Here is a 13,181-nt window from a genome sequence, read left to right on the forward strand (position 1 = left end):
AATTTACATACCTTATTCTTTTGTGTGTTGGTGGGATTGCGATCTATAATTTTGTATGTTGACTGATCTTGTAAAAGTGCGTGCATTTTGTTTTCATATTCTGTTGTGTCCATCACCACAATTACATTCACTTTGTCTGCTTTTGTTATGATAATCTGGCTATTATTCTGTAGCTCTTTTACAGCAATGATTTCCTTATGAGGGGTATTATTTTTAGGAGGCTTAGACTTGATTAGGATGTTGGCCACATCTAAACTTATGTTATTGGCTATTGTTGGAGGCAGGTTGTATATTCCCCGTTCGATGAATGCCATTATTTTGGCTTTTGGAACTTGTTTCGGAGTCACGGCAAAATTGTGCCCTCGACTTAAAGCACTAGTGGCTTCTTTGCTTATGGTGAGCGATGATAGATTCACGATGACGCGATCTTGTTGTAATTGCAGTCGTTGTATAGCACTGCGTTGTTGGAGATTTTCAAACTTTTTTTGGTGCTGGTTTTTGACTATGCTGAATTCTTTATTAGCCGTTGCGTCGGTGATATTGTCTAGGATCTCCCATAGTTCCATATTCAGAATATTATATAGTAATTCATGTAGTGCGTTGATGGTTGAATTTGATTTTGCTAACTCCAGACGAGTGGCAAATATCAGCAATAAGTCAATAAATAATTATTTACTTATTATTCTGTGTTCTAATATATACCGCCAAAAAATAAACATGTATGACGAACAGGTAACTCTTTCTACACATTTAAGTATTCTTAAACGTGTAGTCAGTTTTTAGAAAACCCACACATACAGGGAGATATTTACACAAACAATCACACCATCACCCTTCTCAACAGTATGGTATTTTAAAAACACTAACCTACAGAGCGAGAGCAATCTGTTCCAATGACAATGCTCTTGCTGCTGAACTGTCTCACTTACGCCACACCTTCTTGGCTAATGGCTATAATTCACAATAACATAAACAAAATACTAAACGCTCCTAAGAAATCCCTCCCACTATCCACCACAGAGAACTACAACAAAACAGTCACCATCCCATACATTAAAGGCACATCCGAAAAGATTTCTAGAATTCTTAATAAACATGAACTACGCACCATATTCAGACTATGTGTCAAATTAGCAACTCTTATCTGTTCACTCAAGGACAGCATTCCTCCTTTATCACATCCAGGAGTTTACGAAGTACCCTACTCGTGTAATCAAGCCTACTACAGTCAAACAGGAAGAACTGTGAACATCTGCATCAGTGAATATAAAAGATACATCTGGCATATCACTATGGCAAGTCGGGCCAAGGCAGACCATGCTTTGGATACCCCTGCACACAGGATTAACTGGAAGAAAAGAAAAGTACTCCACAGAAGCTCTTACAAGTCAGAGAGATTGTTCTTAGAGGCAACAGAAGCCCTGAAACACACTCCAAATCTCAACAAATATGGCTGTATAAATTTGCCTAAAATCTGGGAGACAGTCATCTTAAGAAAAAACTAGTACCGGCTTTTTTTCTTATTTTAGGATTCTAGTCTTATGTGGTAGCTGCACTTTTTTTTTTTTTTAGATAGAGGGCACCAAATTAGGACTTTAGTGTTTGTGTTGCTGCTACAATTTTGTTTAACTAGTCCGTTGATTACCCCATGTTGTTATAGTCTCGCATATTGTGACAAACTGTGTTTTTGTGCTCTGAAGATGCTGGTTATAACACCAGTGAAATATCAGCAATAAGTCAATAAATAATTATTTACTTATTATTCTGTGTTCTAATATATACCGTCAAAAAATTTAACAACATGTACAAAGAACACATAAGTCTTTCTACACGTTCAATAATAATAGTATAAAAAAATATGAATACAAAAAAACATCATTATCAAAAATAATTTGCATATCATTTTCAGTGCTGCAAACATAATTTTGCAAGTTATCAGGTTCTCTGACAAATCTTCATATGTATATACATATGTACAGGAGGTTCCATGTGATTTATACCTTCTTTTCCAGTGAAAGAGAAAATAAAATTCCTTTTCAGGATCATGTCTCTCAAGAGCATCATAGTGTTGAGATTTGTACTGATTTGTTCTCTTAGAAAATTCAATTAGTATGTTAGCTTTCCTTTCTTTGGTTTAGAAATATGAATTATTAGTTATTCTTTAATGAAATACTTATTAAAATTTGTAAAAAAATTATATATCACTCCCTCTGCTCGATACACAAGTTGGAAATCTGTAGCACACTTTCACTCTGGGTGAATGAAAAGTTAATAAGCTGATAAGATTGCCAGATGGTTGTGGTGTTACTCAGGGAAATGAAAATCATATACCACCTAGGTCTTTTCAGGTTAAAACTAAGTTTCCTTGTTGAGTGAGCAGTTGTTAATGGTGGTAGAAACACTTTTTCATCCACAAAACAGACAAACCAGTCTTTAGAACCCAAGCAGTAACGGGCAATATAATGTCTCAATGCAGTTAGTCACCATGTGGAATTTGTGCCCAAGATATGAGTCACTGTCCAAGATACTCAACCTGGTTGGCTGAGTGGATAATACATTTTGCTCTCTAATCAGTAGGTCATGGGTTTGAATCCCACAGCAGGCATGGATGTTTGGTCCTAGGCAAATTTCATCACTTAGTGTGAGACCACCACCCTTCTTATTGAAAGCCTGAAGTAGCTTGAAAAAAAGTTCCATGTTTGGTCTCTAAAGGATGGCTTCAGATTCACATAAAATAATTATTACTCCTCAGCTAGGAATTTTTCCTGGGATAGCATCACTCAATTTCCAAAGAATTATTAGTTAGAGCCTTTTAGATTATTTATTTCAAGAGAAATTGTGTAAACTTGGTAACTCAAACCCTAAAACAAATTCATAATTAATACTGTTTCAATTTTTCTTATTACACATGGAATATTATTTTATTTTTAGCCAAGATATGCTCATGGATTAGGTAGTCTCCAGTTTCCTAATGGTGCTTCTCCAGTAGTTTCAAAGATGTGTATATATAGTGGCAACAGTTTATCAGACACTAGGTAAGTTTAGAATGTAATGTTTATCCATAAAAATTCATTCTATATGGCCATAGAAGATGAAAAGTTAAATGGAAAATGAAGGAGTTAAAAATATTATATAAAAAAAAGTTGGGGGTGGGGGTGTTGTTTTTAAGGTAAACTTGAAGCCAATGTTTCCATTGTCTCATGTACAGGGTGCCTGTGTTGGATTCTAATTATGTAGAAAATAGAATAAATGTTATTTGATTCAGAATCCAACATGATTTTCCATCACAAGGGCTATGTTTGTAAATATTATTTAATGTAAATAACGTAAATTATAATTTGATATCATATAACTACCTTAATTATATCAAATATTTAATTATTTAATCAAAGAAATGTGTTAATGGTAAATAGATTCTGTATTAAATATTATTAAGCTATTTTATTTATTGTTATGTCAATATTATAGAAACTTATATTTGCAATATTAACTATGCATTTATTGAAAAGCAAATATTCTAATTATTCCTATTTGTGTATAAAGCTTAACGTATGTAATGACTCAATGTAGTAGTATAGCCTTATCTAACATTGGCAAGAATGTTTATGTTTGTCTGTTGTCATGGAGACGCATGAAATAAATGAGCGCGAGTGGAACAGAGCGTGGGCTAAAGAGAGAATAAAAAAAATATATAAAAAAGTAAGGAGTTGGGACGGAAACTTGGAAGTAAAAGGAAGTAAGGTGATAAACTAAAGAAGTAGAAGTAAATAAAAGGTTCTTAAGGGTAGGAGTTAAGTGGATAATTTTTATAAGTGAGCAAGAACGTAACGAATATTATAGTTAGTTGAAAGTGAAATCAGCAGTAATAATAGAAGGAAAATTAAAGCTACAATCGGATAAAGTAAAAAGCTGAACATTCAAGGAAGAATTCTGAATAAACCCAGCTGATCTAGTATTGCAGCTTATTTCCAATTTGCCCTAAAGAGAACCTCACAGTGTTTTAATTAATTTATAAGTGGTAATAAGGATAGTTGAAGTGCCCTAATTGATGTCAAGAATTCTGAAGCGTAATTGATAGTGCTTTAAGTATAACTGTGGATAAGTTTTGTAGATGTGTTTTTATTCTTTAAGTGTGATAAGTAAATTCCAGAAGTTTGCTCACAACATAATAGATGTTCTAGGAACCTTTGTGATTGAGAGTTGGAGATGGGAATTGTTTGAAAGATATTTTCAGCTATTAGATCCTGTAATATTTTGAACTTATAGCATGACTGAAAAATGTGTGAAAACTAATTAGATTGGATGTTCTATTATATTCATTTAAGTGTAAAAACTTTATAATCCAGAAGCTAAGAAGGTGTATGTGAAGACTTGGAAGATTGTGCTAATGTAATTGACTTCACTTAATGTTTGACTTATTTCTATTGTTTAAAATTAGAAGTAAAATTTATGTAAGTGTTATATGACCTATATTAAATGCTTTATTTGTTAACCTAACTGTTGTATTTGCCTGAAATTCTTTTTACTGCACCGTTCACAAAAATTCGAATCTAGCGGGAATCCCAAAGAGAGAAAATAAATACTTCGGCCTGAATGAATGAAAAGACTGCTAACTAGTTTTGAATTGATCCTACTGTTTCATATAGACTTATCTAAGGATAGAGTGGCGCAGTATAATAGAAATTTCTCTACCCTTAGATCAGTGATCAATTTACAATTAGTTTTCCTTTGTTTTATGAAAGTGACTTTTAACAAGATGGCGGATTCGAACATCAAGAGAACAACGTCACGACATCTGGTATTGATGTACTAAATGAGATTATTCAAGTTGGTTGTTCTCTACAAAACAAACTATAAAATCTAGTGACTTGTTTTAAGTTATTCCAAAAAACTTTTCAGAAACTTTTCTTGAAGTTTTCACTTTCTGAGCACCTTAAAGCAAAAATTTTAAGATTTCTCATTAGTATTGTTGAACATCTGTTTACAAAATTTCATGATTCTAGAATTAGTGAGGATGATCCACTTTTTATTAGTATAAACAAGCATATAAAAGCCAACATCTTAAAAATCATCACTCTTTTTTTTAATACATGGAGAGATAATCCAATGTTCACACATATACCTTCTCTGTAAGGTTTCAAAGGAATATGCTAAAGAGTAGTTAACTATATGACAATCAGCTAATGATTCTTATATAAAACTGAGACAATCATATATAACTGAGATAATCCATAGTAATTAAGAAAGAGGAATTATGGTTCTCCTTTCTTATTACTATGGATTCCATGGGGAATTTAAGGATGCATGTATGTATGCTCTTTCTATTTTTGGAATATGCTTTGTTTCTCTTATATATGCAGATAGCTCTGTAGCTTGGTTAGAGGAAGCATCATTTTGTTTGTTTTTTTTTGCCTTTGTGGTAGTCTGGGATAGCATGCCATGGTCTCTGAGATGTTCAGTGACTTGGAATAGGAATATCCTTTGAATTGAATGAAGCTTTTGTTGGTAATATCATCTCCTTACTGACAATTACTTTTGTATTTTTATACAGCAGGTGGGATGGGGCCCACTACTCAACTAGGGACACACAACTTCATAGGGGCCTGTGCCAATCACATGGGCATATATAAAAGTAATTTCCAGGAAGGCCATGATATTGCCTACGCAAGCTTGATTCAAAGGGCATTCCTATTCCAGGTCACTGAACCTTCCATTTTCCCCCCCAGAATCTGATGAAATTACAAAGCATAAGGAACTTATGTTCCTTGCATAATACATTATTCTGCCTCTCCCCATTTATCTCTTCCTGTGTTCATTTTTCTCTATCCTTTCCAGACTTCTTTCCAAATTAATGTCCCCACATGATAGATGGGGATATATTCTGATTCTTTCTGTATACTTTTTTCCTTCCTTTTTAATATCCTGATTATTGGGCAGCATGCCAAGAACCACCTAATCCAAAGAAAAAGACCTTGTTTTTTTGTCTCATTTTTTAATAAATACTTTAATCTAGATCTAGGATTTCCACTTAAAGCTGTTTTAGATTTTAGGTGATTGATTGTTGCATATATAACTAGACTCTTTAACATATTTCTTTTAAACCTTACTGAGAAGGTATATGCTGTGAATATTGGACTATCTTTTCATGTATTAAAAAAAAATACTTGATTTTTTAAAATTTGCTTTTATACTTGCTTATACTCAAAAAGTGGAGAACCTTCACTAGTTCTAGAATCTCAAAATTTTGTAAATAGATATTCAACAATACTAATGAGAAATCTTAAAACACAGGAAGGTGGAATTGAGTTGACTGGTTATATATATTATGAGTTGCTATCTCATAATGGCCCAATCTGATGAGAAATGATTACTTTGAAAACATCAGATCTTTCTGATAAAATCAGATTTTTCCATAACCAAGAGTTAAGGCAAAATGGCGAGAGTGATCATTCAGTCTTGTCTTGGGAGGTGACAGTATGCGGAATTTTCATTTAACAGGAGTGTATGTGGAACTACAAAGTTGGTGTTATTACTTACTTACTTAATCCTCTTCACTCCACCTGGGAGCATAGGTCTTCCACCACCATTTGTTCACCGGTCCAGTATCACATTTTGGAAGGTTTCAGTTTGCATAGCAAAGATTTTTTTCTGAGACTGGGTTGCTAGCCCTGCGTTGAACCCTCCCCATTTATACGGGCTTGGGACCAGCATATCAAGTTTTCACTAAGCATGGCTGGTTGGTGATTATTACTAACCCAGGAATAAGAATAAGAACTTGTGAGAAGGATTTTAGAAGTGTATGGGAAATGATCTAAAGTTGTTTAAGGAAAGCAGTATCAGATTGCATATCCATGGCCAGGATGGTAAATCAAATGGGAGTTAAATGGATGAATCGCAAGCTATAGAAGAGCCAAAATAATTCTATTGTTATGCTGCAGGTAAAAGAATGAATAGGTATGAAAGAATAACTCTACTAAATAAAGATGGTATGTTGGTGACTGATGCAGAAGTGTTTAAGAAACTCAGTTCTATGAGGAGATATTACAGGTGTTGCACAAACTGAATAAGACTTTGGTAATAGGAATTGATAGGATATAAGCACCAATGCTAAAAGAATGTTCAGCTGAACTGGCTATATAATTTCTGTCTCAGAAGAGGGAAGATTCAATAGCAGTGGAAATAATGTATGATAATCCCATTGCACAAGCATGGTGCAAAGACTGACATGTCCAACTATTGGTATCTCTGGAGTGGTGATGAATATTTTGGAAAAATTAGTTAAGAGCTTGTTTACAGAAATGGTTTGACAGAAAATCTATTCATTGCAATGAACAACATGGGTTTACTAAAGAAAGGAATGGGTGACATTTTATAATAACGTCACAATTGAATTAGACAGAGAATGGAAATACCATGATACTTTTAGCATAGCATAGAAGACTGTTGCTTAAATTGCATGGCATTAGATTACGAAATACATAATCTAATGCAAATAATCTAATGAAATACAGTGATACCCCGAAGTTATGCAGTAGGTGGGACCAACAAAAAGCACGTAAGTTGAATTCGCATAACTCGGGGTATAATTTTGCATATAATTTATATATACAAACATACAAAACATAATTGTAGTTTTTCGTACATAAAAAAAAAAAAAAGAAAGTTATTTCGATGTCGATGGTTTCATAAAATCTAATAGATTCGTCTGATGGCATAATGTCTTTTTCTTGTCATGCAAAATTTCTTCATAGCAAGCCAATGATTTTTTTATTCCTTGCCTTGTGGCTACAATTCGTTCCTCATTAGAATCTATGTCCTCCAAAATCTCTAAACCTTTCTTAATTAAGCTGAGACCTTCTGTTAATTTTGCAATTGTCATGTGCTTTTCTGGTAGAACTGGATCTGAGGTTTTGGTCTCTTCAGTAGCGCTTTGCTCATGCATTTCTATGAGCTCATCGATAGTAAGCGCCTGGTTATGTGAGTTTAACAGCTCGCCGACATCTTCACTGTCGACTTCTAAATCTGATTGTCTGGCAAGGTTGACAACTTCTTCTATTGCCTCAGCAATTTGATCAATTTCTCACAACATTTCGTTTCGCATTTAAAAAAGGATGGACAAAGTTTTTTCCAGACACCATTCAAGGTTTTTTGGGAAATTTCACCCCAAGAATCTCCGATAATCCTTACAGCATCTAAAACATTAAACTATTTCCAAAACTTTTTAACAGACAGGTGCTCATTTTGCCTCATAGCTTCATTCAGACTTGCAAACGAACGCCGTGTGTAGTACTACACTTTGAATGTTTTGATAACTCCTTGGTCCATTGGTTGAAGTAAACTCGTTATATATGGAGGCAAGAAAACAACTTTTACACGTGGATCAAAATCAATTAAAGTTGCAGGAGGGTGACTAGGTGCATTATCAATAATGAGCATAACTTTAAACGGATTTTTTTAAACTGGCAATAATGTTCAACTTCAGGTATGAAGTGGTGACCAAACCAGTCTTCAAAAATAGAAGCTGTCATCCAAGCTTTAGAATTTGACTTCCAAATCACTGGCAAGCCAGCTTTAGATTTTTTTTTCAAAGCTCTTGGATTTTTGGAGCGATAAATTAAGAAAGGTTTTAACTTGCAATCACCAGCTGCATTTCCACCAAGCATTACTGTCAACCGGTCTTTGGAAGTCTTAAAGCCAGGAAACGTTTTTTCTTTATGTGCGATGAAAGTTCTCTTAGGCATCTTTCCAGAACAAGCCGGTCTCGTCTACATTAAATATGGTTTGACTGCTATAGCTACCTTCCTCGATGATAGCCTTAAGTGTCTCAGGAAAAGCAGACGAAGCCTCTTTATCAGCGCTTGCCGCCTATCCACTCTCTGCGATGCTGTGCCAGTTACAGCGATTTTTAAATCAGTTGAACCAACCATTACTGGCCATGAAATTTTCTTCTTTTCTTCTCCAGCTTCTACTTTTAGCCTCTCAAAAATCAGCTTGGGTTGGCTACATATTGTCGTTTGATCAACTGGACAATGTTTTACTCTCACTTGATTATCACACCATAATTTAAGCATCGTTTCCATCTCGCCAATAATCCCATGACGTTTACGAATTATGCTTGAATTCAATGATTGGGCATTTTTCACAGCAGTGAGAATTCTTTCTTTATCTTTCATGATTGTTCTTACTGTGGATTCCTGTAGATCGAACTTCTTTGATAGCTCACAAATTTTCATTCCACCTTCAAAATCCTTAATAATGTTGAGTTTTTTTTCCAAAGTCAATGTTTTTCTTTTCTTGCTAGCTGGAGAAGAATCAGACTTGCTTCTTTTGGGCGACATTATTATTTTTTATGTGATAACATTTTTATCAAGAATATAACATTAAACAGTCGCAAGGTTTGTAGACTAAAAGTCGTGTATGAATGGAGACCATGTGAAACATGTCAGTGCTTGTTCACAGCATGTGCGACAATGGCGGATGCGGCTGGCACCGGAAAGATACGACTAGTGGTGAGGCGTGAAGCGGGATGGGAATACGTACATATAAGAAACCACGTAACTCTGGATTCACGTAAGTCTGGGTATAACTGTATTAGAATGGATAAGAGGATGGTGGACTGACAGTTATCAAAAAAGTGGTATGCGGAGGGGGGTACAAGATTTACGGTGACCAGTAGTGTACCACAAGGAATCAGTTCTTGGTCAGTTGTTATTCAGTCTTTACATTGATGACATTGAAAAGGATTTGACAGGTGATATAACAGCTGTTTGCTAATGATGCAGTTGCTCATCAGGAATGCAGATGATATGCAGAACTTGCAGAATGATTGGAATAGGCTGAAATTGTGGAAATGTGAAAATGGCTGTTATTTCAATGTTAGTAAATGTAAGCTTATGCACTTTGGTGTAATGGGATATCCATTGTCATATTATATTGATGAGATTATGCCAGAGGATATGGATCAGGATAGAGATATTAGAGTGTTGATAGATAGGTAGTTGAAGTTCAAGAGCCATATAGCAATGATTTCAAATACTCCAAGGATAATTGCAATGATAAAACAAATCTTGTCATGTAAGGATAAGGAAGCCATTTTGCCCCTCTTTACGAGGCCTTAATATCACCTCACTTGGACTATTATGTGGCAGCTTAGTCTCCTGGTGTCCATGGTGATGTTGACACAGTAAAGAGAGTGCAAAGAAGAATGTTTAAATGCAGATTATGAAAACCAGTTGAGAATTTGTGAACTGCAGGCACTAGCAGACAGGAGAAAGAGGGGAGGGGGTGATTTGATTGAGACTTACAAACTTCTGAAAGGGTCATACGGGATATCAGCAGATTGAATTTTTCATTTTATGGAGGGTCGGGGAGAGGACAAGAGGGCATCTAAGGAAGTTGAGAATGAATGCAGTTAAAGGGAAGGAGAGTTAAATTTTTCTCTCATAGTGTGATGTGGAATTGGAACAGATTACCTTTGAAGGTTAAGTGCTGGTAATGTGAATGAATTCAAGAAAGAGTATGACAGCTTGTGTGAGTGATATGTGGCTTCCCTCGATGAGTTCCTGACTCCTTGGAGGTCTCTGTTAATAATAGTAACATGGCTTTGTTATTTAATGCATTAGGCAGGGTATCATAAGATACTCTGCCATAAGATAAGGCGTTAGGCAAGGTATCTTATGATACCCTGCCTAACGCCTTATTCTATAAGTTGGAGCAGATTAGGGGTAGACACGAAACTGGTGGAATGAATAAAAGGTTACTAATGGACATACTTCATAGAGTAGTGTTGGACTACTTCTCCAGGACCTAGAGAATTTTTTTTTTGAATCTTTGGACAGTTCTTCTGATCTCTTTATGCTTAAAATGAAAGGAGACATTAAATATTATATGATATGGCAGGAGGGCATTTACAAGTCATCAATGGGGAAAAAAAAAATGCAGGAAAAGTAAGAAACCAGAAGATTAGCTTTTCTGTTGGTAATAAATAAAAAAAAAAACAGTCACAGAGGCAGTAGCAAATTTGACAAAAGTTAATCAGTAGCTTTGGGTAGGAGACCAAAAAGAACAATGACTATTTGAACATAAGTTCAAATTTCCTGCTTTAGGGCCTTTCAGAATAAATTTGGATGTTAATAATTTGCTTTTTCATGTTGCTCTCACCCATGAAAGTTTTTGTGAACCTATAATACCATAGTGGGTGGGCTAAGGATTTTTTTGTATTTTTTTTTTTTTTTTGGTCTGGAAACCCTACTCTATTGACCAAACATGAACCTTTTCAAGCCACTTCAGTCCTCCAGTAAGTGAAGTGATGGTCTCACACTAGCTGATATCAGGAAAAACTTCTCTCATAGCCTAATTCATTTTAATATATAGGTCTTTTATATGCTGCCTATAATTGATATAATATGAGACTTTGGTTTTTATTACATTGAGTAAGAAATCATATCATTTTGCTCTGGTCTATATGTATTATAATGACTAATTAAATTCCCAGAATTGATAGAGCATTATTTTTGATCCACATAGACTACATAATTAAGTGAAATCATGTTGAAGTAAGGGATAACACACACGCTTCATCATACAGATGATGTGAGCATTATGGTCACATTACAGATCTTGAAACATAATTTCTTTAATTAAATAACTACCGTATGGTTATAATTAGATAACTACTGTGATTGGATGCTGAAAATCAGCATCCAATCACAGTTTTTAGTGAGAGAAATTAAACATACAAGAAACTAGTTAGCAAGGATGGTATAGTGGAAAAATAAATAAATTTGCATTCTGGAAGGATATTGAGAATTTATTCCAAACACCAAACTAGCAGTTTATATTGATCATGCTACTTTTTCACATAAGCATATCTGATGAATTTGCAAAACAGTTTGATTATTAAAGCCATTTTAAAAGTGAAGATGAATGTGAATTACCATGATTATTATTGATGAATATGCAAACAGAGTTAACCACCATAATCAACATGGAAGTTGAAAAGATCAGCATAATGTGTATTTGAAACAAAAATGGTGAGTAAGAGACCAAGCAGAAGATTATGCCTGGAAATGCTTTAAAAAAAGAAGACGAAATTAGATTCCTAATCTTGTTTTCTTTCTAAAGGGTGCGTTGTCTCATATCAGATAAGAGATCTAACAAATGGTAATAATGAAATCTTTTTGTGATATGGCACAATAATATCCTGTATAATCTTTCCAGGAAATAATGATGATAAATTAAATAATTTTAATACTCAAAGCATTATAAAATGTATGAAATATATTTTTCCCAGAGACTATACTTAATTGTATGAAATATATTTAAAAAAATTATGGTTCTCATTGCAAAATATATTTTTAATCTTTCATTATTTAAGCTATCATATCTTTTCTCTCTGTTTTTATATAGACCACCACCTCTGCCCATGACTAGTTTCTATAATCACTGCTATTTAGACAAGTTAGAAGTATTGCGGGATAAATGTATGACACATGGTGTGAAAGTGCTAATCGTTACTGAAGGTAAGTTAAATTTTCAGCTTTTTTATCATTATTACAAACAGCAGATTTATCTCTAGTTTAATTTAAAATAAGCTGTAAAATTTATTAAATGGCATTTATGAATCATTCACATTTTTGTGTTCCAACATAAAGTGTGTATAAATTAATGTGGAGGAAGCACACACAAAAAAAGTAATCAGTTGTATTGTTGATTGTCATCCAAGGTGTAAGAGTGTTATAGGGGATATGAAATAGGAAGTGACCACTAATAATGTTGAATAAGATAAACAATGAGCACCTCCGTAGCTCAATTGGAAGAACGACGGTACATTATGGGAAGTACCCTTCCCATAATGCATAACATTATACATGTCTGCAAGGTGATGTGCTTTGCATTATGGGATACTAAGGCAAGTGATGTGAAGCTTTGTCCACCTTTACCACGAGTTGCCTCAGTCATGAAGATACTTCAGGGGCAAACATTGTTTGCTTACACTTGGATAAAGGATTAAACTAAATATATAATTTATAGTCTAACCAAGTGAAAAAAAACTTCCAACATCTTTCTCTAATCCAGAGTAATTTAATAATGAGGTGTGACACCTTTTGGCAACTCGTATAGGTAGATATGACTTCTGCATTGTTTCAACCTTGGTATCACTTCTGGGTCTGCTCCCACTG

The 13,181-nt window shown here is 34.4% G+C and overlaps 1 protein-coding gene across 2 annotated transcripts in view; it reads left to right on the plus strand.

Annotated features, from left to right (window-relative positions):
* LOC150103461 (phagosome assembly factor 1) overlaps positions 1-13,181 on the plus strand; it is a 408,178-nt gene that overhangs the window by 320,159 nt on the left and 74,838 nt on the right. For both annotated transcript variants that reach the window (XM_090398202.1, XM_090398201.1), the window contains 2 exons: positions 2,932-3,035; positions 12,409-12,521. In XM_090398202.1, coding sequence (XP_090254328.1) covers positions 2,932-3,035; positions 12,409-12,521 — 217 coding nt within the window. The remainder of the gene's footprint in view (positions 1-2,931; positions 3,036-12,408; positions 12,522-13,181) is intronic.

This window comes from Typopeltis vanoorti, chromosome 9 (genome assembly GCF_054136105.1).
Source record: "Typopeltis vanoorti isolate ZY-2024b chromosome 9, IOZ_Tvanoo_1.0, whole genome shotgun sequence".
Taxonomy (NCBI): Eukaryota; Metazoa; Arthropoda; class Arachnida; order Uropygi; family Thelyphonidae; genus Typopeltis; species Typopeltis vanoorti.